General features: G+C 56.6%; 1 protein-coding gene and 1 long non-coding RNA gene across 6 annotated transcripts in view; both read left to right on the plus strand.

Annotated features, from left to right (window-relative positions):
- SLC6A2 (solute carrier family 6 member 2) overlaps positions 1-9,382 on the plus strand; it is a 44,361-nt gene extending 34,979 nt beyond the window's left edge. For 4 of the 5 annotated variants that reach the window (XM_070063143.1, XM_070063144.1, XM_070063145.1 and 1 more), the window contains exons 9-15: positions 78-190; positions 1,688-1,816; positions 2,300-2,399; positions 2,929-3,029; positions 3,492-3,659; positions 5,095-5,166; positions 5,726-9,382. In XM_070063143.1, the coding sequence (XP_069919244.1) occupies positions 78-190; positions 1,688-1,816; positions 2,300-2,399; positions 2,929-3,029; positions 3,492-3,659; positions 5,095-5,166; positions 5,726-5,749 (707 nt within the window). In that variant the 3' untranslated portion in view covers positions 5,750-9,382. Of the gene's footprint in view, positions 1-77; positions 191-1,687; positions 1,817-2,299; positions 2,400-2,928; positions 3,030-3,491; positions 3,660-4,926; positions 4,974-5,094; positions 5,167-5,725 lie in introns of all 5 variants that reach the window. The other variant, XR_011384196.1, reaches the window with a different exon arrangement.
- A 10,573-nt stretch (positions 9,383-19,955) lies between these two features.
- Positions 19,956-21,704, plus strand: LOC138846557 (uncharacterized). The gene is made up of 3 exons (XR_011384049.1): positions 19,956-19,995; positions 20,396-20,968; positions 21,494-21,704. It is a non-coding gene; the product is annotated as an uncharacterized lncRNA (long non-coding RNA).
- The last annotated feature ends 2,333 nt before the right edge of the window (positions 21,705-24,037 follow it).

Raw genomic sequence — 24,037 nt, forward strand, 5'->3', positions numbered from 1 at the left:
TGGAGCTGACTTGGCTCCCATCTGCAGCTCAGCCAGAAGGTCCCAGACATTGATGAGGTCCTTGATGTTTCTTCTAGGAGCTGGCCTAGTGTTCATCCTGTATCCAGAAGCCATTTCTACCCTGTCGGGATCGACCTTCTGGGCTATCGTGTTTTTCATCATGCTTCTGGCTCTGGGCTTTGACAGCTCAGTGAGTGACCTTGACCTTACTCAGGAAGCCCCACCCCCACCCCACTGCCCCGACTCTCCCCCTCTCCCCAACACACACACAGTGCTCAGTCTGAAGTTCCAACCACTGGCACCCAGGATGAGTACTTTCCAGAAGGCCCTCTTGACACACAGACAAGGAAATGAGTCCCCACTCAGAAACTTAAGGTCTAGGCCAAAGCTGGGAACTCATAGGGACCCCTGGGTATCACAGGATGCCAGAGCAGAAGGATCTTCGGATAGACCAGCCACCCACTCTCCTGCTTACAGCTTGGCTTTGGAGAGGACACAGAGTATTGTTCTCCAACCCAGTGCTTTCCCTTTGCATTTCATCATCAACAATCAACACAAAGCTTCTAAGGTCCTTTTACTTTACACACATCTAAGACCGGATTGACTGACACCGTTCTCTGTGCCATCCCTAGTAGTACACCATGCCTAGAAGTTTGCAGAAAGTCTTTTTTTTTTTTTGGACAGGCAAAGTTAGACAGTGAGAGAGAGAGAGAGAGAGAGACAGAGAGAAAGGTCTTCCTTCTGTTGGTTCACCCCCAAAATGGCCACTACGGCCGGCGTGCTGCACCGATCCGAAGCTAGGAGCCAGGTACTTCTTCCTGGTCTCCCATGTGGGTGCAGGGCCCAAGCACTTGGGCCATCCTCCACTGCCTTCCTGGGCCACAGCAGAGAGCTGGAGTGGAAGAGGAGCAACCGTGACAGAATCCAGCGCCCCGACCTGGACTAGAACCCGGGGGTGCCAGTGCTGCAGGCGGAGGATTAGCCTAGTGAGCCGTATCGCCGGCCTGCAGAAAGTCTTAAGGTGGGGCTGGCAAATGGGTTTCCTCTCATTGCCTTTGCCTTTCAATTGCTAGATCTGCCAGGAGCCGTGTGTTGAGAAGGCTTCTTGGGTCACCTCCAGGCTCGAAGGGAGGAACATCAATTTTGATTCGTATAATGTCTGCCCAGAGGAGAGAAGGGGAGCACGTGGCACGCAGTCTTCTTGTCTGCCACGCAGGAGCCGATGAGGAATGCATTCTTCTTGTGGCCCTGGGGTGTGAGACCCTTCCAGCCCCTGAGAGCCTGGAGTTTGAGATGACCGCTTTGCCTCCTAACTAGAAAGGCAGCCAGAAATCCTTGTCTGAAGTTCCCACCCTTAGAAGCTCTTCATGCAAACACAGTACACGAGTGTCCTGGATTTTACCTGCTCGCCTTCTGATCAGCTTATCAGTACCCACTCGGGCAAGACAGAGGAGCGTGTGGAATAGAGGCAGACAGGAGTGAATCCTGCACCTCTCCCACATGATTCCTGAGTTTGGGTGGGAACAAGGCATTCATGCAGGAGAGGAGGGGGAGGAAGACGGGAGGGGAGGCAGCAGCCGGGTTGCCTGAGCCCCCGGATGCTGGAGGTCCGAGGTAACCCAGGCCTAAGACTGAGATCCAGGGAGACCCTCATTCCTGTACCCCCTTCCTACCTGGTCCCCTCCAGATGGGAGGCATGGAGGCCGTCATCACGGGCCTGGCTGACGACTTCCAGGTCCTGAAGCGACACCGGAAACTCTTCACCCTTGCCGTCACCATTGGTACCTTCCTCCTGGCCCTGTTTTGTATAACCAAGGTGAGGAGGGGCTGGGCCCTGGATCACCCGGGGCTCCTGAGGTTGCCTTTCCCTAAAAGTAGACATTCTCAGCTGCAGAAGTGGGGCCGGTAGGACCTGGCTGAGTTCAGGGGCCACCACTGGCAGAGCCGGCATCACCCCACCCTCGCCCTGTAGCCTGCTCCCCTAAGATACGACCTCAGCTGTCTCTCTCACCCCTGAGCCTGAATATTTCCAGGCAACTCTGCTAACTGCGTCTTGATTTGGGGGCAGCAAAATCCCCTGGGAAACCCATGTCACTCTTCAGTGGCTGACACACTCCTCTAGAGCCTGTGTCTCCTGAAGGCCTTGGCTAGAAGGCAAATGGGTGAGGGCTGTGGACCATACCGCCTTCTCAGGGGGTGCTGAGCAGGTGGACAGGCCCAGGTGAGATCCATGCATGGATGCAGCAGAGTGCCCACCTCCAGGCACAGGTGGTCTCAGCTTTTTCTCTCCGTGCCCCAGGGAGGAATTTATGTGGTGACTCTGCTGGACACCTTTGCGGCGGGCACCTCCATCCTGTTTGCCGTGCTGATGGAAGCCATCGGGGTGTCCTGGTTTTATGGTATGTGAGTGTGCGGCCAAGTGTTGCCACCCAGGCCTCCTGGAGCCCTTGTGCCTGGAGATGTCAAGGGACTTCCCATTCCCAGGGCAAATGGTCCAACGTGTTGCAATTATTCATTGTGATGCTCAAGTGTTAGTTCTGGTCTTACCCTGCCATACGACCCAGAAAGAGACGGCAGCATCCGAACGAGACTTCTGTTCTCAGATTGGCACATACACACGTGTACACATATACGTGTGCACACGGTGACTGAGTGCACACACTGGCTGTTATTCTCAGAGAAACAGTGAGCAAGAGGAAGAAGCCAGGCCTTGTAGTCGGGCCGGCCTGGCTCTGGCTCTCATTTCCCTCAAATTCACTGTCCTGGAGCTGTCCTCTGTCCTGGTCTCCATCAGCAAAGTGCTTGTCCCCGGGTGTCCTAGTCCCAGGGTGTCAATATCCTGGCCCATTGCCCTCCTGTCTACCTGGGGCCAGAATCTCATGGGAGGACAGCAGGGGGCCGCTGTCCCAGTGCCCTCTGTGTGCCCAGGTGTGGACAGGTTCAGCAATGACATCCAGCAGATGATGGGGTTTAAGCCGGGCCTGTACTGGAGACTGTGCTGGAAGTTCGTCAGCCCTGCCTTCCTCCTGGTGGGTAGCGTGCAAGCCGGGGGCCCTGGGTGGCGGGGGCTGTGCCCAGGGTGGGGACGGGGTGGCTGTACTTGCTTCTCAGGGAAGGGGGTGCTGGGTGCCCTGGCCACGCAGATGGGGCACCCATGTGCCAAGCCCTGTTGATACCCTGGTAGCTACCACCTTAGCAGAGGCCTCAAGTCTGGGGCCAGGTCCCTGGGGTGCTATGTGCCAACTCTGGGTCACCTGCTGCTGCTGCTCCCCCCTTTTTGTTCCCTGCCGTCTTTGCCTCCTTGTGTGACTGTTTGCTCTGGAATTCTATCTCTTCCCCTCCTTCCCATAATGCACCTGGCTCACCGCTGCTTATTTTCCTCTCACCCTTCTCTGGGTCTCTTCCTCCCCCACTCCCCCGCCCCATCTCGCTCCCTCCTCTCCCCCACCTCCTCTCGCTCCCTCCCCCCCCCCCCACCTGGTCTCCTGCAGTTTGTGGTGGTGGTCAGCATCGTCAACTTCAAGCCGCTCACCTACGATGACTATGTCTTCCCACCCTGGGCCAACTGGATGGGCTGGGGCATCGCCCTCTCCTCCATGGTGCTGGTCCCCTCCTACGTCATCTACAAGTTCCTCAGCATTCCCGGCTCCCTTTGGGAGGTGAGCTGTGGGCCAGGTGGAGGGGAGGCGGTGGGAGGCGGTCCCCCAAATCACTCCTGCTGGGGCTGAGACGGAAGGATGCAGCCATGTCTTGAAGCCAGGAGCAAGGAGCAGCTTCCTGGTCTCCCACGTGGGTGCAGGGGCCCACACACTTGGCCCATCTTCTGCTGCTTTCCCAGGCCATAGCAGAGAGCTGGATCAGAAGTGAGCAGCCGAGACTCGAACTGGCACCCATATGGCATACAGACACTGTAGGCGGTAGCTTTACCTGCAATGCCACAGTGCCGGCCCCTATATTTTCTTCTTTGACATGTATACATCATACATTTACAGATAGATAGGTAAGTAGACAGCTAAAAGGGGATTGCAAAAGGTTCATGGAAAATGGAATTAAAAGAGAAGTTTATTTTGGTGCAACAAATGTTTGAAATCCATGCATATGAAAGACTTCAAAAATGTCATGGAAACTGTATATTATAAAAATACTGTGCCTGCATTTCAAAAATGTTGCACCAAAATAACGTGATCTCTTAATTCCATTTCCATGAACTTTTTGAAGTTCTCTCTCACAGATATGCACACATGTAAATATTTACACATGTGTCTACCAGTGCCATCCCTTACTCTTCTATGTCCTTCTTATTATTTGATTGCTAAATCCCTTTTCTTTTATACACTTACAGAGATGGTCTTTCCCCACACCCCGACTTGGCAAAGCCAACACTGCATCCCTCATTCCGTTATCCAGTGTCTTCTGGGGATTTACGGAGGACGCAGTGTGCTCTGGGCAGTGTCCCAGGCATGAGACAGGAGGCCCACCCTTCTGAGGAGCCCAGGGAGCCTTGTGAAGAGAAGGAGGGAGGGAGCCAGGCAGGAGCGCAGGGCAGAGGGTCCCAGGCAGGTGCACTCCCAGCGCCGCCTGCCCAGCCCTGTTCCCTGTCCTAGGTTTCCTGCCCCTGAGCCTGTGTCCTGAGGAGGAGGCGCTGCCTTCCATGAGCCCATCCTAGGTGTGGGAAGCAGGACCTGAGCTTTCTCATTCCTCACACTTTGGGAGTGAGAGGGTCTCCCCTGCCCTGGTGATCAGCTGCCGCTGGCGAACACCTGCCCTGTGTGGCTGCCCATGCTGGCTCCCGGGAGGCGCTCCCTGCGCCCACACAGGGCAGGTGCAGCCTGGGCTCTCACTGCAGCGCCTCCTGTAGACATAGTTGGGAGGCGCCCTGGCGTGGGTTTGATGGCCTGGCCAGGTGTCTGACCCTCTCCTCCACAGGTGGGTCAGTAAATACTCTGGATGAACGACTCAGCTCCAGAAACAAGGTGCCGTCTGTGTGCGAATGCAGGGCCTAACATAGGTGGCCCTCGTGGGGGGGTGTCGTGGGGTGGCTGGGAACGTGGCCCTGGCCAAGCTGAGGCCTCCTCCCCCTCTCTGTCCTCACAGAGACTGGCCTATGGCATCACACCGGAGAACGAGCACCACCTGGTGGCCCAGAGGGATGTCAAGCAGTTCCAGGTAGAGGCCTCCTGCGCTGCTGCCTGGGGGCTGGGGTGGGCTCTGGCCACTCCCTGCTGAGTACCAGCAGTCAGAGCAGCTGTAGGCTGGAGCCTAGGGAGAGGGGAGGGAGGGGAGGGGCCTGTCCTCTGTCTCCAGCCTCATAGCCTCCCTGCTCCTTGGCCCCGGGCTGCCAGTTGTCCAGACATCCCTACAACTGTCTCACCCCTGTGAGTTGTCACTGGGGTGTCACCAAAGGAGCCTGAGGATTATCTTGAAGGAAGAGCAGTAGCTCCATCTGTAGCAAGATGACCAGGTCCTACCCTTGCAAAGGCCCAGTTAGGGGATGGACAGGCTCTCTGCCCCGTAGGTCTTGAAATATGACTTTGGGCCGCTTCCTTTAGTGCATTGGGGGTGCTCAGTGGCAAGGCAGGAAGCGACTGAATGACCTCTGAGTCATGTTGGGGGGGCAGGGTGTCCTTTCTCGCCTCCTCTTTGCTTCCTCCTGCCCCTTGGTTCCATCCGTCCGACCCAGCCTGCCCCAGCCCTGGACTCAAGCCCTTGCTGTCTCTCTCCACAGTTGCAACACTGGTTGGCTATCTGAACCTGGCCGGAGGGGGAGGAGGCGGCGCCAGGCTAGTGTCAAGGTCAGCGGCATCGGCTCCGCTCCCGCCCCGGACTCTGTCTTAGGACTGTCCTCCTGGAAGACGTCCTTCCCCAAACCCTCGCCCTCTTTGCCCAGTTCCAAATGACATAGTGACTCTGGTTTGTGTTCATTCGTCTCCCGTTTCTCTGGCCTGGGGGCTGTGACGTGGAGGACAGGGAAGGGGGGAGTGGGAGAGACGACTTTTCTCAGCAGAGTGGCTTTGCCCACCTCGTCTCCCATTTGGTTACGGGGAGGTCCCAGTACCGTGGGAGCCTGCTTGCACACAGGGCACAGTTCCTAAGCATGCTGACTTGTCCTTTGGGCCATAGAACAAACTGTCAGGCCATCGAGTCAGAGGCAAGGCTTGGGCCAACGCCAGAAAATTAAAACAAGCAAAGAGCAAACCAACGGCCCGACTGAATTCGGGGGATCCTGCAAGCCCTCCCTCTCTTGCCCACCCTCGTCCATGCCCTGGTCTGCGAGCCTCGGTCTGGGAATTTGGATGCAGATGTCCCTAAGGTGATCTCAGTGGGCAGAGACTTTAAGGATCTTAAGCAGACATCTGCATGGTTAATTTCTACTCTGGCTAACCCGAGTTTGGATTGAGCGTGTTCTGGAAGCTTCCTCTGGGTCCTGGCAGTCAGAGGGTCCATCGTCCATCCAGCACCATGGGGGTGAAGGGGAAGGATGTAGATGAAGCACTGAAAGCAGGTGCCATGGAGGGACCACAGCAGACCAAGGTCACGTGCCGGCCTTGCTGAACCATGCACGTGAGGCCCAGGAGTCTACCTGTAGTCCCTGAGACCTTGGCAGGGACCCCGCAATGCCAGATGCGTGTCCCCTCGCCGGGGTTCTCTTCTGTCCTCGTGATGCCAGCTGGGTGCCCATGGGCAGCCTGTTGTCACCTCGTGTTTATTTCCTATTCATAAAGTCTTCCCGGGAATCCGCCCAGCACTGAGATCGATCCTGAGCAAAGCGGAGTTAACCCTGTAACTTCCCTTGGTCTCTTCATGGACTGGATTTGGCACCACGGAGGGGAGGGGGGACCAAGCACATAGCCACGCACTCACTCAGGTTGAGGGGACAAATTCTCAGTGGATAGAACAGGGTTTAGAGAATCACTAGGTTTATTCTGCAGCAGGCTTGCAAGTGCTGCCCTCTGGCGGTAGTTAGTTTTCGCTCAGTAACTGAAATTGGGATTTGGTGATTGGTGCCATCTACCTGAAATTTCTGTTTATGGTTAGAGTTCCCTTGGGCTCTCATTGATTCTTATTATGACTGTGGGATCCTCTATTTCAGAATCTCAGTCCAAAAAAAAAATAGGCCAAAAGAAGAGGCCACTTCACTTCCACTCGGGAATGTGATATGGGGAGCAGGTGTTTTGTCTAAAACAAGGATGCCACAGAGCCCCAGGGTGTGCAAGAAAGGGTTAGGTGGGGCCACCTGCAGCAGGGAGGTAGATGGTTTTATCTCTGTGGGCCCTCAGGTCTCCCCGCTGAGTCAGTGGCCATAGGCCATTCTTTAGGGACAACAGGGGAGATCAGGACACCCTTGCTCTCTCCACATAAAGAATCCAGTGCAAGGCTGTGGCAGCCTGAGTGGCAAGTGTCTTAGATTGTTGGGACAGGCGAGGCCCAAGAGCTTCCAGTGCAGTGGACCCAGCAGGTGGGGGTCTGGGCCCTGCTAGCGACTTGGAATCCTCCCGTGAGTGCTCACTCCTTCCTGGCTGTTACAGTTTTAATTTTTCTCAGCAGATCAGCTTTGCCTACCACGACTCCCATCTGGCTTCCACCTCCCCATTCCCCAGATGAAAAGACCAAGGCCCAGCATTGGCAGCCCCTCTCGCTCAAGGTTTCTCAGCTCCTAAGGGATCGAGTCAGACCCTCGATTCTCCTCCTCTGACTCTCCCCGGAGCACTCGGGGATCCCCTGCACAATACCCTCACCCCACCAGGGCTGTCATGAACACAAAATGCACTCGAGGGCCAAAAGGTTCTTTCTCAGCAGAGAGCCGAGCGTGGGCGGAAGGAAGGAAGGAAGGAAAAGGATGTCTATTCTCCTGTAGCTGCCAGCCAGGGCGGGAATGGGTCAGCTGCTCTCCTGTGATGAAACGTGAAGTCCTCAAACCGGGGCCTGAGAAGGTGGAGCTGCCTGCTCGTGCTGGGGAACGGACAGCCACCATCTCCTCTTGGCCAGCTGCGTGCGGCCCTTCCGCATGCAGAGCCTCTCATCCCAGAGGGCATGGGAGATGCGGTGCTAGCTGACACCAAACAACTGCCATGGTGCTGACCTGAGTCTGGGGTAGGGTGGGGTCCTGGCTCCCTGGGAGAGTGGGGGCACCCCGACAGCCCTGCGAGCTCCCCTGGTGTGCCTGGGGCCGTGTGGCTGTGCCTTTCCACCCAGGCTAGATGAGGACGGATCCCGGCTTTGTCCTGGCTAAAGCTCCACTTCTGCTGTGTGCCCCTCCCCCCTGGTTAATAGCAGAGCTCACCCCGGCCTAGGGTGCACCTGGGTACTGTATATCACACGTGGCACTTTGATATTTTACCAGGTTTTAAGGGAATGGTTATTTTCCATGACATGTAAATTGCTTCAGACCATCACGTGAGTGTGCAGCCCCCACCTATGTGTCCAGCACCCACCCTGCCTGCCTCTGTTCTGCATGCAAATGAGACAAAGTGGAGGGAGCTGCTGGCTCTTGCCAAATTCCCTGCTGACCAACAGCCCCAGAGCTGCCTTCACACCCAGGACGGAGCCAATCTCTTGCCCTAATATGGGTATTCTGGCCTGGGCCATGGGAGACTGAAGCATCTTACCGAAGAAGTCATTTCTTAGATAAAAAAAGAAAAGCCCACAGAACTCACCTCATTTGTTTGCTCATTTCCCTGGAAAGTCAGGGATGAGGAGGAACAGAGAGGGTGTGAGGTGTAGTACAAACAGCGCAGCATCAGGAGCTGCACAGCTCTGGGTCTGTGGCTGCCCAGCTGGGTGCCCTGGGGAAGGGGCTTCATCTCCCTGAGCTTCACGGGTCTGTGGAACATCAGGGCTTGGATCAGTGATCAAAGGTCCCATCCAGCCCTGACTTGTGCTGGATTCACCGTGGAGGAGGCACGATGCTTCCGGCAGGACTGTCCCAAGCGACCCCGTGGCCAGCGAGCTGTGGAGCCAGAGTTCTATCCTGGAATTTGTGTTTTTTCCTGGACACACAGTCCCACCCTTTTGCAGATCCTTCCTTGGCTGGTGTCAGAAGTTCTTGTGTTTTTAAAAATGCCAACCCTTGTGTTTGAGGTTTGTTTGGAGGAACTAGAGGGTGACTGTGCCACACCCCCGTAAGTCCCAGGATCCACACTCAGCAGGCGGGCAGCGGAGCTGATGTTGCCACATAGAAGCCACCACCCCCCACCACACCTGATGCAAAGTCATGTCTGTGTGCCCACCTCATGCCCGCGTCTCTGCTTCAGCCGTGTCCTCTCTGTGTCATGGACTGTCCCACTGTCATTGCCAATTCCTATGTCTGCTTTACATTTTATTTCAAAGTTGTTCTCTTGGAGGAAATAGGTGTGCAGAACAATAAAGATTGCTCTCGTGCCAAGTGCCTGGTGATGGCGTATGAGTGCTGTCTGCGGCAGCCGTAAGATGCTGCGGGCTTTGTGACATGAGCGGTTTCCCTATGACCAGTCTGCTGTGCAAAACAGATATTCTGGTCAGGGTGGCCCACCTGTCACCCACATACCTCGTTTTACGAAACTTGTATCTCCTATCAGATAAGAGACTGGGGAGGATTCTGTCCCTGAGATCGGGATACATTTTTATTTCATAAAATCCACTGAAAGTGAGGGCAGGTTTAGCCGTCTGCTTTCACTGTGGTATTCCGCCCCCGTCCCTTCTCTAGGGCTGAATTTCAAGGGCACTGGGGCTCCCGGACTGACTCCTCGGGGAAGGACACCACTCACTCTGAGGCCCTGAGACCTCAGCACTGCACCCTTTGGGGAGGAGGCACGCATCCTGGAATTCTTCTTTTATTTTATTTTATTTTTTAAATTTATGTTTCTGAAGGAGAGTGATCCTGTCCACTGTTTCATCCCCAGATGCCCACCACAGGCCAAAGCCTAGATCTGGGAGCTGAGTTCCGGTCTCCGTGTGAGTGGCAGGGACCCAGCTCATGGGCCATCATCTAGGATGTGCGTTTGCAGGAAGCTGCAGTCAGGAGTGCACCTGGGTCAGAGCCTGGTGCTCCATACCTGACACAGGCATTGTAACTAATGCTTTTGATTGATTTAAATTTTTCATTCAAAATTCAGAGCTGCAGAAAGAGAGAGGCGGTGGAGGGGGGTGGATTCTCCATCTCCTGGTTCACTCCCCAAATGGCTACAATGGCCAGAGCTGCAAAAATCCAAAGCCAGGAGCCAGGAGCTTCCTTTGGGTCTCCTATACAGGTGCAGGGGCCCAAAGATTTGGGCAACCTTTTACCGCTTTCTAAGGCCATCGCAGAGAGCTGTACCAGAAGTGCAGCAGCTGGGACTCGAATTGGTGCCCAGATAGGACACCAGCACTGCAGGCAGCAGCTTTACCCTCTGTGCCAGGGATGCCTTAACTCCCAGGACAGAAGCCCACCCTCAGAGAAACATTTTCACTGCAAGGCAGCAAGGAGATGGCAACACCCATATACAGGAGGTATTGCCCAATAGCAATGCGGTTAACACCCTTGTGTATCTGAAGGCTGAAAGGTAGTGGGAGGTGGCCCAAGGGCCAGCAGTGAGAAGTCTGCGTCAGCAGCTTTCAGGAAGTTTAGAGCAGAACAGAGATGAGCCTGCTGCCCGACACGGGAGCTCTGCCACTGGGGATCTTGACCTCATGGTAGCCCAGGTCTCTTGCGCACAATCCCCAGGTTCCTCCATTTGGAGCCCCTGGGATTCTGCATGGCCAACTGCCAGCCCGCCCTTGGCCGTGAGCCTCGGGAGCCGAGCATCTGGGCTGTGTGTGTGAGGTGGTGACACTCTACTTGGACAGGGGAAGAAATCCCAATCAGAGAGACTGAAACACAATGCACACGCACACAGTTCCCATCCCCAGACGCCCTCAGTGACAGGGGCGGGGAAGGACCAAGGCTGAGAACAGCTAACTCAGTCCCCGGCTCTTACAAGGGTGGCAGGAACGCAGCTCCCTGGGCCACCACCACTCCCTCCCAGGGTCTGCCTTAGCAGGAAGCCAGACCCGGGAGCTGAGCTGGGACGCAGCTCCAGGCACTCCTGGATGGGACGCAGGTGTCCTAAGCAGAAACACTTATCTTTACTTCTATGGTCCAGTACATTTGGAAGAGTCCTCCTACGTCCTGAGGTCCGAGCTGAGCTCACTTACTCTCCTGACTGCAGGCAGAGGACACACGGACCCGAGCCGGCCTCACAGAGGCTCCTCTGAGCCCGCGGGCGGAAGTGTCCACGGAGCACAATTCTGCCTTTACAACCTCTCTCTTCTCTGCCCTGCAGAAGAGGGCACCTCAGCATCCATGGAGGAAGTGGGTTAAGAGAGAACGCGGTCCTTGTCCACCAGGTGGCAGCACCACGCTCCTGCTGCCAAGCAGAGGCTGAAGGAAGCAGTGAGCACTGGGGTTTCTGTTCTCTGGACACTGCTCAGGGCCCATGGACCCTCCCGAGCCAGGGTTGGAAAGAAATTCCTGTCTGGAAGGAAAGGTCACGGTTGTGTCTTATCTTGAGTCATCTGTCCAAACCCTAGCCCCACCAAGTACTAGGAAGGAACTGGAAAACACAACAGGAATACAGCATCCCCACGGAACACCCATTCTGCTGGGAAGGCAGGTAGTGTGCTCAAAAGGAGTCAGTTACTGAGCACCAACTGTATACGTGCTCCTGGAAAGTTCTCTAGTGGTTCCCCAATGGCCTTAGGGTCAATCCAAGCTCCCAGCCCACCTCCTCTCTGCTCACAGCCTCTTGGCTCCAGTCAACCCATGTCAGGTGCAATCCGCCACTTGTTCTTCACCCCACGAGTGTCATCTTTTGCCTTTTCCTTCTCTCTGATATTGTCTCTCAAGTTTCCACCCTCGAAGAAAAGTCTTTGTTAACCTTCCCCTGTCACTGCACTCATCACAATATATTGAATGACCCTTCTGGGCACCAGCAGCTTTTGGGACAAGAGGCAGAAACCACGTCCTTACTCAAACCTGGCACGGGGCAGGCCCTCAGCGGATGCCTGGCTTACAGAGGCAGGTGAGACAAGGCCACCTCGCACCCCGGCAGAGAAACCACGCACAAGGCCCATCTGGGGGATCAGAGCGGGCTCCCATAGCAGGTGCACTTGAACTGGGTCTTGAGCGAAACCTTCGATCTTGAGAGAAGCCAAAGCGACAGCAGACGAGGCAGGAACTGTTGAGGGTATAGGAGTCTGCCCAGGAGGAGTCGTCAGCTCCGAGAGTTTAAAGGGGCGCAGCCGTGTGATCAGACTGTTGCTAGAGGGTGCATCCAAGAATGGCGGCTGCAGGACAAACCGTCCCCAACCTGACAAGGACAACGTGTGTTTGCTTCCTGAGCCTGGGAGGGGCTGCTGCTCAGCACCAGCTTGGGGTCTGCATCAGCCTCCCTCAGGGCGTCACCGCTGGATCAAGGGCACTGAGCTACAGGGAGGGGTGCACTGCGTGCGTGGTGAGAGACAAAGGATTCCACAGTGGGCAGGGCCCTGGGAGTTGTTCACTGTTTTGCTGTAAGTGGTCTGTGGCCAGAGGGACACAAGAAGGTGGGGTGTGACATAATAAGAAACGTACGAGGCCGGTGCTGTGCTGTGTTAGGATAAGATTCTGCCTGCCACCCCGGCATCCCATATGGGTGCCAGTTCATGTTCCAGCTGCTCCTCTTCTGATCCAGCTCTCTGCTATGGCCTGGGAAGGCACTAGAAGTTGGTCTAAGTGCTTGAGTCCTTGCACCCGTGTGGGAGACCTGGAAGAACCTCCTGGCTTCTGGCTTCAGTTCCATCTAGCTCCAGCCATTGTGGCTATTTGGGGCAGTGAACCAGTGGATGGAAGACTCTCTCTCTCTCTCTCTCTCTCTCTCCCTCCCTCCCTCCCTCCCTCCCTCTTCTCTCTCTCTCTCTCTCTCTCCTACTCTCTCCTCCCAACTCTGTAATTCTACCTCTCAGATAAAATATAAAGTCCGTTTTAAATAAGAAATGTGTCTGTGATTTCTTCCCTTCTTACCCTTATTGACACATTGTCCTTAACACATTCCTATAAGTGTCTTTAAAAACATTCATTTCAGAGCAGGGGAAGAGAAAGAGAGAGAGAGAGAGAGAGAGAGAGGAAGAGGGAGAGGAAGAGGGAGAGGAAAAAGGAGAGGGAGAGGGGGAGAGAGAGAGAGGGAAAGAAAGAGAGAGATTTCCCATCTTCTAGTACACAAAGGCCCCGACAGGGCCAGGCTGAGGCCAGGAGTCCAGGGCTCCATCCAATTTTCCCAGTGGAGTTGGAACTCTCCATCTCTTTCCAAGAACAGGCAGGGTTGAGGGGTTGGGAGTTGGTGGGCTGAGGACACCACCAGTCCCAGTGACCTGGTCATCATGCTGCCTGAAGAAGCCTCCATGGAGAGCCTGGAGAACCTGCTGGACACAGGAGGTGCTGGGAGGGTGGTGCTCCCCGGGGAGGGCAGAAGCCCAGTGCCTCTGCCTCGTGCATTTCTGCCCCTCTGCAGGCTTGGCTGTGGACGCCTCCTTCTCTGCAGCGATCTTCATCATAAACTGGACAGGTAAGTGCTGCCCTGTGCTCTGTGAGCCCTTGTCACACAGCATTGACCCTGAGGCGGGGAGGGCATGGGGTCGTTGGGTATCGAGCGGGTGGTCAGAAGCACAGGTCACTGCAGGACATTTCCTGGGGGTGGGGGGATTGGACTGACCTGGTTCCCCCACCTTCTTCCTTGTGGTTCTCCAGGACAACTTCAGAACGTGCTAGAGTCCAGTGTCACGAGCTGGGAGGGTGGCCTTAGCCCATGGGCTGCGGTTAGTCCAGCAAACAGCAATGATCAAGCCCAATGTGTCCTGATGTCCCAGGGTCCACACCCAGCACAGCTTACATATTGCGTCCCTCACAGTGGTGCAAGTGGAGTTTGTGCCCGTGAGACTGCATTGCCCTGGGCAGCTGTCCACAGCCTTGCTTGATGGGCTCACACTAGATCCTGCGCTCTGCTGTCCCGGGCGGGCCTTGTAGGTGATCAGCAGCTGCATGTACCTCACTGCACGTGAGTGTGCACCGTCTCCCCAGACACAGACAAGTTGGTGTGCAGCACAACGTGAACCTGCTCAAAGGTGACCCCCTGGGCCCTGCTGCTGGCATGGGCCTGAGGGGCAGTCTGGGGGCCTCTGACCCCATCTCCAGGCAGACAGGGGAGGCGTCAGGTTGTAGGACCTTCCGTTTGTGTCCACTGGGAACACTGCTGCCTGGGGAAAGAACCCTGACCCCGCTGTCAGTGTGGTGAGGAGAGTGAGTGTGAGGATGCGGGGCAAACAGTGGATTTTCCTTGCTCAGGAATCTTAGACCAGCCCAGGAGGGAGGCACAGGACGGACCTTTTACAGAGCAGTGCTGGGTAGGAGGAGTTTCCCAAGGCTTTCTTAGGTGCCAGGAGCAAGATGAATTCTTTGTTGGTGTCTGGGGAGGCCCCCGGGCCAGCGTCATTTATCTTGTTGGACAGAGGACTAAGATGTGGGAGCTTCCCCCCAAACAGCCCCAAGTGACTAGGAGCCCAGTCTGAGAGAGCCAAGAGGTCCCTCTCAAAGCTGTCAGCACAGGCCAGCACCACTGCAGAGCAGGTGTGGCTGGACAGCACTGCCCACAGGAGGGCGGCAGAGACCTGTCAGTCACAGGGGCTTCCCTGCTCAAAATCAAGCCTCTGAATTTAGTGCTCTGGACAGCCTAGATGAGCAAGCCTAAACAGTGCACTGGGGGGGAAGGGGGAGAGGGGCCCTGAGTTAAGGTGACTCCTGGGGCGTCTGCGTCTCATGTCAGGATGTAAGTTCCAGGCCTGGCCACTCTGCTCCGATCCAGCTTCTTGCCAAAGAGCCTGGGAGGCAGCAGCTGACAGCCTTGGCGAGGGCCCCTGCACCCTTGTGGGAGAGCTGGACAAGTTCCCAGATCCTGGCTCTGCCTGGTCCAGCTCTGTCTGCCTTTGGGGATGAGGCAGCACATGGAATTTCTCTCTCTCTCTCTCTCTTTTTCTCTATCACATTGCATGTCAGTTAAACAATCAATTCTCCACTGGAGAATCTGTCGTTGCCTCTCCCAACTGCTGGAAGCTGCCACATACCCTGGCTCTTTGACTTTCAGATCCAACTCTTGGCTCCTGTCAACCCCCTCCCTTTATTATTCCTATGGTTACATCCACCTGTTCTCCATTTGTGCGTTGATTTGTGCTAGTTGTTGCTCACTCTTGACAATTTTGGGTCCACTGTAAACAGCTTCTTGGTGGCTTCACATATGTCCCTATGTGTCTGGGGAGCACCTGCCCCCACAGATGAACTCTGATGGAGCGAAACCTATCAACGTCTTCCCTGTGCTTGGCTCAGGTGGGGAGCAGGGTCTCATGGAGGCAGTAGAGGCAGGGCTCCCTGGGAGCAGTTTTGCTGCAGGACACAGAACAGCGTCCATTATGATAATGAAGTCACCTGTCCAATGTGGACTTGCGGCTACCCGTGCGTGCCCACAGTGGGTGTGGGGAGGCTAACAATGTGTTCCACACCTGCCTTTCTCGTGTGGGGATGAGGGAGGTCCGGGCATGTGAGGATCAGCTCACCCCTGAGGGCACCATCTTTCCTGGGGGCGGCCCTAGAATGGCAGTGAAGACAACAGGGCACTCAGCTCCCACTGCACTCTGGGAGGAGGGACCATCACCAGCCCTGTGGTTACCCTGGGAAGTGGGGAACCAGGAGCTCCTTATACCAACCCCACTCGTGCAGAAACATTTCAAGGTCTTGGCAACTGATGGAGCCATTTGTTTTTAGAAAAGATCTCTCTCTCTCTCTCTCTCTCTCTCTCTCTCTCTCTTTCTCTGTATCTATCTAGACTTGAAATTCAGAGTGACAGAGGGAAGGGGAGAAAAAATGAGAGATGGAAGAGCTGCTGAGATCACCGGTGGCTGGTGGCCCTCTGGGCTCCCCAGAGCTGGAGGTCATTCTAGCTGGGCTGTCTACAGAGTCCCAAGGCTAGAGTGGCCTGCAGAGTAAGAACGGCCGGCAGGGAGGGTCCAGGATGCCTGAACAGGGAGAGGCCGCACTGATCTCTGCACAGACAGATGCCAGAGACACAAAGGGAGGACCATGTTCCCAGGGACTGACTGAGAGAGATTGTCAGTGGTGAACAAATGGACGGAGCAGACAGAACAGAACACAGACTCCATGGAGCAGTGAGGAGTGAGAACAGACTCCAGAGACTCCATGGAGCAGTGAGGAGAGAGAACAGACACAGAGCTGCCTGCCACATGCTCCCAGTGCCCATTTTAGGGAGGGGTCCACACATGCAAATCAGTAACACGATATGTCACATCAACAAATTGGTGGATAAAAGAAAAAGATTATCTCGATAGATGAGGAGGAATCATTTGATGAGATAGAGCATTCTTTCATGGTGGACACCATAAAGATTGATTGACTATAGAAGGAATACACTGCAACACACTCAAGGCAATAGTGAGCAAACACGCAGCCATCATCATATTGAATGGGGATAAGATGGAAGTATTCTCATTAAGAACTGGACCAGAAAAGGGTGCCCAGTTTCACCGTAATTATTCTATATAGTTCTAGACATATTACTCAGAGCCATTAGGCAAGGAAGAGGAATCAAAGGCATACAAAGTAGGAAGGAGGCGGTCCACCTTGTTGGGGATGGCATGCTCCTTACACACAGGCACGGAAGGACTCCACTAAGAGACTCTGGGAACTCATCAAAGAAGTTGTAAAGTTGCAGGATAAAACATAAAAATCTACAGCATTCTCACATACAGCTCTGGCTGAGAAAGAAATCTCATTAAAAATACCCATAAAAAAAAAAAAAACCCAAGTACCTTGAGATAAATTTCACTAAGAATGGAAATGACTTCTACAATGTAAATTAAAAATTATTAATGAAAGATATACAAGAACACACCAAAATGGAAAAATCTTCCTTGTTTTTGATTTGGGAAAATTAAACTATCCAAGGGATCACATTACTCAAGGCAATTTGCATATTCCACGTGATCTCAATGAAAATACCAAGGACATACATCACATATGTAAAAAGAAATCCAAAAATTAATATGGAAGCACAAAGATCCCAAATAGACAAAACAATCTTTAATAACAAAATCAAAGCTGGAGGCATCACAGTACCAGATATCAAAACCTACTGCAGGGCTGTTATAAACTAAACAACATGGTATTGGCTCAAAAATAGACGTGTAGTCTAATTGAACAGAAGAGAATCCCCAGATAGTAATCCACTCATCTTTGACCAACTCATATTTGACAAGAGACCTAAATCCCTCCACGAAAAGACACTTTTTCAGACGACGTTGGGAATATTGGGTTTCTACCTGCAGAAATCTGAAACAAGACTCGTATCTTACACCCTGTACAAAAATCAACTCACAGTGGATCCATGATCTAAGCCTAAGACCTGAAACCCTGAAACTCCTGAAGGAAAAGATAGGGGAAACACTGGAGGACAAGGGTCTGGGCAAAGATGACTTGGAGAAGACCCCAGAAGCACAGGAAAGCAAAGTGAACATGGGATGACCCTGAGCTAAGAAGTTTCTGCACAGCAAAGGAAACAACCAGCAAAGTGAAGAAGAACCAACGACACGGGAGAAAATATTTACAAACTACGATCCGATAAAGGGTTAACACCCAGAGTATATAAGGAACAGGAGAAACTCATCAAGGACAAAACAAGCTACCCAGTCAGGAAGTGGGCTCACTGCGGGAACTTTATTCAAACTGAAGAGGCTTAAAGGCTGTTCTATAGAGAGCAGGGTTTGGTCTCAGGGCCCGACAGAGGCCAGAGGCACAGGTGCACCTGGCTCCAGAACACCTGTCCTGGGCCTGCCCTCCTGACCAGAGCTGTGGAGACAGCACAGGACCCACCTCCAAGGGATCTGACAGTTGAGGGGACGAGGCCCTGCTGACCCGGGAGGGTGGCATTGTGACACTGCTGCTGGAACCCCGTGATGTCAGCATTCCTGGAATCCTCCTGCGTGGGTGGTGGCAGTTAGAGGCTGCTCGTGTCTGTGAGGGACTGACTCGTGTGCTTTCCTAGACTGGAGCAGACTCGGCAGAGGAGGACGGATTTGGGAAAGAGGTGAGAGGGACGGGTCTTGGGGAGGGACAGTGGCTCCCGGATGAGTGACGAGAGCCGAGCACGGGCGTTGCCTGCTATGTGCTGAGTGCGGCTACTGTGGTCCCTGTCAGTGCTCCCATGATGGAGTAGGGTGGCTGTGAGGATGACCTTAGTGTGGGTCTGTGCCAGCCCAGGTGTCCCCAGGGTGGGCATCCAGGTCAGCACTGAGCTCCCCACGGGGCACAGGTACCTGTTGTGGGCTCATCGGAGACTTGGGGCTCTGAACTGGGAGCTGGAGGAGACCTTCTGTTCTAGGGGTGTGTTTGGGCACATGGAGGGCAGCCCACACCACACGGGAGAGAAGGCTCCTTCAGTCAGTCTGGGGCAGAAGTCAGGGGCACTCCCTCTCCCTCGTGTGTCATCCATGTCCACGACCTCTGGACTGACACCCTCCTGGTTCCTGAGAGTCAGGTGCCATCTGCCTGGCGGTGGCTCAGATGGGATGGACTTGAGTCCCAGGGTGGGGTGGTAGGAAGCAGCTCCCTGTGGTGCTTCTGGGCTCTGTCCTGTTTACAGTTTGTTCTTGCAGCTCAGACATGGAGGCTCTGGAGTTGCTGGAGGCCCGGCAGCGAGCCGTGACCATCACCAAGCATGAGCAGGTACAGGCCAGGCAGCTGCCCTGGGAGGAAGGCCCCTAGGACCTCGGCCGTGTCATTGCAACAGCGGACTGGGCTTCTAAGGGCCATGGAGGGGTTGGGGCCCTCCCGCTCTCCCCAGCCCATGTGCCCCTGGCTTCTCACCTGGGTGCCCTTCTGGCTGCAGGGTCGCCGAGGAGGGGTGCTGGTGATGCCTTGGGAGGAGGAGGACGAGGCCACCCGCCCATTCCCGGATCAGCTGGGCATCCTGCAGTGAGTCGGCACACCCCATGGCCACTCAGGGCAGCTTCTGTTCTCAGAGCGCCTGCTCTGGAGACAGGGACCTGTCTCTATGGCCTGGGCTCTCCTTGTGTGATAGGAGCCTCAGGAGACACTGGGCTGGACAGGGCTGCCCAGGAGGAGAGCAGGGAGGGGAGGGGCCCTGTCACTGGCAGAGAGGGTGTGGGCACAGGACGAGAGACCGGGGCTGCAGGGGCTCGGGGCCCCCAGAGAGCAGCCTCCTTGGCAAGGCCCAAGGGGTACTGGGCTAAGTTCCGAGCCCCTGGCTGGGGTCTGAGGAAGGGACTGGGCAGGGAGGGTTCTCAGCAAAGGCGCTCTGGCCTGAGTCTGAGCCGGGGAGCTGGGGACTGGGGAGGAGGTACTAGGCCTTCGTCCTGTGCCCCAGGCGTCATGGGACAGGGAAGGGGGTGAGTTTGTGTTGGGGCCTGAGCAGCCTGAGATCAGGAGAGGCAGGTGGCAGAGGGCAAGCCCACGGCTGGGTAGGGTGTCGGGAGCAGGCACCATGACAACCCTGCCAGCACTGGGCAGATTTCAGGCCAGGTCGTGTTCTGGTTGGTGGTTCTGCCATTTCTTGACACTGGCTCCCAAGGGTGCCCAGTCCTCTGCTTCTAGGCAGCCTTCCTGTCTCAGGACTGTGGATTCTCAGATCCTGCACAGGGCCCGGTCTCTGCCCAGGAGGGAGCTCCCATGGCAGAGACCCATTGCGACTCCCGGGACCTTGCGGGCCCCATGCTCCCTGCATTCCCAGGTCCCATCCTCCCAGGGGTGTCCATGGGCAGGACGGCTGCCTCGTGCCTTCTCTTTGATCTCTTGGTCTAAGTCTTGGGGCTTGGGCCTGGGTTGTCCCTTCCCTGGCCTGGCGTGGGTGGTGGAGAGGCCCGAGCCTGCCTCAGGTCCTCACGGTGGTGCCTCCGTTGCCTCCCAGTGAGAAGCAGCTGCCCCGGGACAGCGCCTGGGGCACCAAGGTGAGCGCTGTCTGTGGAGACCGCCAGGGTGGGGCTGGGAGGATCCCCCAGGGCCTGGTGTCTTGGGTGGTGGTGAGGGGCAGAACCCAAAGTTTCCCAGTCAGGAACTCTAGGGCTACCCCACCACATCCTCCCACCCTAAAAGAATATGCAGCCACGGGACACTGCCCACAGCCACGGGACACCTGGAGGGTTGGACAGTGGGGGTGTTCGTCCTCAGTGTGGCTCCTTGGGAGGCAGCCACGGGTCACTGGTTCTGACCCACTCAGAAGGTCTGGGCCCAGATCTGTGCCCACTGCGGGTCCATGCGGTTCAGTGAGGTCAGGCTGGGCGCTGCCTCCGAGGGCCGCTCTCCAAGACCCAGATCTGTGCTGACAACAAAGTCGCTGTCTTCCTGCAGAATCGGCAGAACCGAAGCCTCCAAAAATGGCTGAAAATTCTGAAGAATTGGCAGAATTATCAGAACACTCAGAAGGTGGCTTGGCAGCTGAGGAGCTGTGGGGAACCTCTCTGCCCCTTGGGAGTTCATCACCCACATCTTTGTGGGTGCTGGGTCAACTCCAAGTCCGTTGGTGGCCCACGGTCCCTATCTCCAAGGACACAGACCTTGGCTCAGCCTCGTGTCTCCCATTCCAGGTCCCCGCTGGGAGACAACTGATGGCAGGCTTGGGCATGCCCCGGCCGAGGGAAGGGAGGCCATGGCTGAGATCCATGTTCCCTAAGCCCAGACCACCTCTGTCCCTGGGGATTGACCTGAGCCCTCCCAGGACAGCAGGCACCCAGGCCCCCATCCTGCTGCAGCCTCTGCCCCCAGCCTGCTCAGGGTGCCCTGTGCCTGGCTCACCAGAGCCCTTCCTTCCTGCAGCTGCGCCGCCGGATTTACAAGGGCGTCCCTGCCCAGGTGCGGGGGAAGGTGTGGGGCCTGCTCCTCGGGGTGGACGCGGTGAAGGCGGAGAACCCCGGGGCCTATCAGGTAGGGCCCTGAGCTTGGGTCCAGAGATGCCACTCCCGGGCCAGGTGGGTCCAGAGCTTAGCGCATGGTTGGCATAGCCTGGGATGGGAAGAGGCCTCCTTTGGGCACTGTGTGCTCCTGTTCCTCTCTGGATGGTCGCTCTGGCCTTGTTCAGCATATTCCACTTGTGACTGCCCCTGTCCCCTCACCATGTCCTGGCAGTGCCCCCATTGGGAGGTTGTATGCAGCTTGTCCTGGGTGGGCCCATGGCTTACACTGGTCCCCTGGAGCATAGTACTTCATGCCTGCTCATCAGCAGAGGGTGGTCCCAGGGGACCCCTCGGCAGGGCTCTGGATCTCATGGGTGACACGGGCACCATGGTCAGCTGATACCAGGGACCTCCCTGGTCAAGGACTCAGGGACCTGAGCCTCCTGGTCCCGAAACTCTCCTTCGGCCCCTGCTGGACCCTGTGTATGTGGACACTGAGATGGTGGAGGCGGGGGCTCTGTGCTGAGGCTGGCCCCGCCCTCCTCCCGCCCTCCAGAAGCTGAAGGCACAGGGCCGGCTGCGGTCACAGTGGGTGCAGCAGATCGATGTGGCCGTGAGCAAGACCTTCAGGGGACACGTCATGTTCCGGGAGCGATTCGGAGTCAAGTGAGGCCATGGGCAGTTTGTGACTGAGGAGGGATTCTGTGGGAACCAGTGCCGTGGAGAATTGGGAGTGTCCTAGGTGAGATGTGTGGCGCTAGCACAAGTGTGGGTTCCTGGAAGTTTTGGGGCCCTCAGTAGGTGCTGCGTCTGCCCCGTGAAGGATCAGCCAGCGCTGGGCCTTGAGCAGCTGCTGGGTGCCAGGTGCTGGTTGGAGACCTGGGCAGGTGGGGCCAAAACACAGGAAGCTCCAGAAGACAGGGACAGCAGCAGAGACAGCCCAGGGATGGGAGCCAGGACCCTGGAGGCCAGAGTGGCCTGGGGCCGGGACCAGCCCCTGAGTTCCACCACAGGCCAATTGCTGAGGGTGACCTGGAGCTGGCTGTGGGCGTGTGGGGTGGGTGGGTAGGAAGGAGCCGTGGGCTGTGACCAGGGTGAGAGGTGTGCACGGCGCTGGCTGGGCTGCAGAGAAGGGGTGTGGATGCAGAGCTGAGCTCACGGCCTTCAGGAACCTCCCCAACCCTCCCTCCTCTCGTCCCCAGGCAGCAGGCCCTGTTTCACCTGCTCTTGGCCTACTCCGTTTATGACCCTGTGAGTATCTGCAAGGTGCAATCAGGGTGCTGGGGGTGAGGGGGCTGTGTGATGTCAGCTGGGCCTGCAAGGGGTGGGGCACAGAGACTGCTGCCCTGGGGTGCGCAGTTCTGGGAGGGAGAACTGACACGGGTCAGCCAGGCCGTATGGCTCCATGGTGACTTTGGGCTCTTGCAGGAGGTGGGCTACAGCCCGGGCCTGAACCAGGTGGCCGCTCTGCTCCTCATCTTCTTAGACGAAAAAGATGCCTTCTGGGCCATGGCACAGCTCATGGCCAACGACAGGCATGCAATGCAGGGTAGGTGCTTGCTGGACCAGCCCCCAGCAGCCAGGCTGCGAGCTGCCACCACGGTCGGCTCAACAGCTGCCCCCACATCTGGGTGTCCACAACAATCTCCCTTTGGAGAGTCTGAATGTGGGGCTGGGGGCCCCCACACAGCCTGAGACCCTGGGTCTCCCCATCAGCCGGGGCCCCACAGCCTCTCCATGGCTGCCTCTGCATCCCGCACCCCAGCCCTTGGGTGCGTCCTGGTCCAGGTGCCTGCTGGTCCTGCTGCTTTGCACCATGTCCGCCACCAGCCCTCACTCAACACAGCTGGAGGGTGCCCAGACGGTGGCCCTCCTTACGGGGTCCCCTGGAACTAATCGTTGTACCCAAATTTCGACCAGACCCCACCAGCTGCTCACCCATTATTCTGGGTGCACTTCTGTTCAGTCCAGACTGGACCCCAGGGCCACCCACCTGTAGCCTTCTTCCACCTTCATCCTGTACCCCACAGAGGGGGGATTCTACTGTCCATGCCAGAGCCTTCACATGCACCCCCCAGCCTGCACCCTCTATGCTGCCCCCTGACAGCCCCCAGGCTGCCTGCAGGCTCTGATTCCCCGAGGGGGGTCTGGGCCTCTCAGGGTTCTATAAAGCCGGGGAGCCCAAGCTGGCGCGTCTGCAGCAGCACCATGAGACCATCCTGAAGCTGGCGCTCCCCACACTCAAGAGCCACCTGGTGAGTGGTGTGGCCCCTGGCACCTCCAAGGGGGGGCTCTGGAGCAGGGTCTGAGCTGTCCCTGGCACGGGGTGGAGCAAAGGCCTGACCAGGGGCCATCTTGGTGGGAGGGGTATGCAGCAGGCTCTACAGGGAGGACTCATTGTCCTTCTCCTGCTCACACCCAGCATCCCGGGGCACAGTCACCAGGGGCCAGCAGGTGTCACCTGTGCCCACACACCCAGCACTGCGCTGGTTGAAGAGCTGCCCCTCCATTGGAGTATCGTCTCTGGGCAGGACTCGGACAGGCCCTGAGCCCCTCTCTCCCTTCCTGTAGGACAGCCAGGGTGTGGCCACCAGGACCTATATTCCCAAGTGGTTCAAAGGCTGCTTCACTGACGGGGTAAGGTGCCCAGGGACACCTGCACCCGGGAAGCTGTGCCCACAGGGCCGGGTGGCAGGCCAGCGGTCATGCTGCCAGTCCTCCTCACCCCTTCTCCGCAGTGCACTGTGTCCCTGAGGGGCCTGCAGCCCCTGACAGGTGCCCCACATCCCCACTGAGACAAGTTCACCCCTTGAGCAGTGGCAGGACCTCAACTGGGGCACCCTCACCAGGGTCTCACCCTGGGCAGGGGTACCTGTGCTGCCCTCTGCTCCCTGCTCAGCCTGCACGGCCGCATCCTCACACCCCTGCTGCCCCCACAGAGTCCCTTCCCAGTGACCCTCAGGTTCTGGGACATTTACATTCTGGAGGGCGAGCCCGTGCTGACGGCCATGTCCTACGTGGCTCTCAAGATCCACAAGAGTGAGTCCCCTGGGGCCATGGAGGGTGGGGTGCTGGGCTGGGGGGTGGGGGATCCTGCTCA

This window comes from Oryctolagus cuniculus, chromosome 18 (genome assembly GCF_964237555.1).
Source record: "Oryctolagus cuniculus chromosome 18, mOryCun1.1, whole genome shotgun sequence".
Taxonomy (NCBI): domain Eukaryota; kingdom Metazoa; phylum Chordata; class Mammalia; order Lagomorpha; family Leporidae; genus Oryctolagus; species Oryctolagus cuniculus.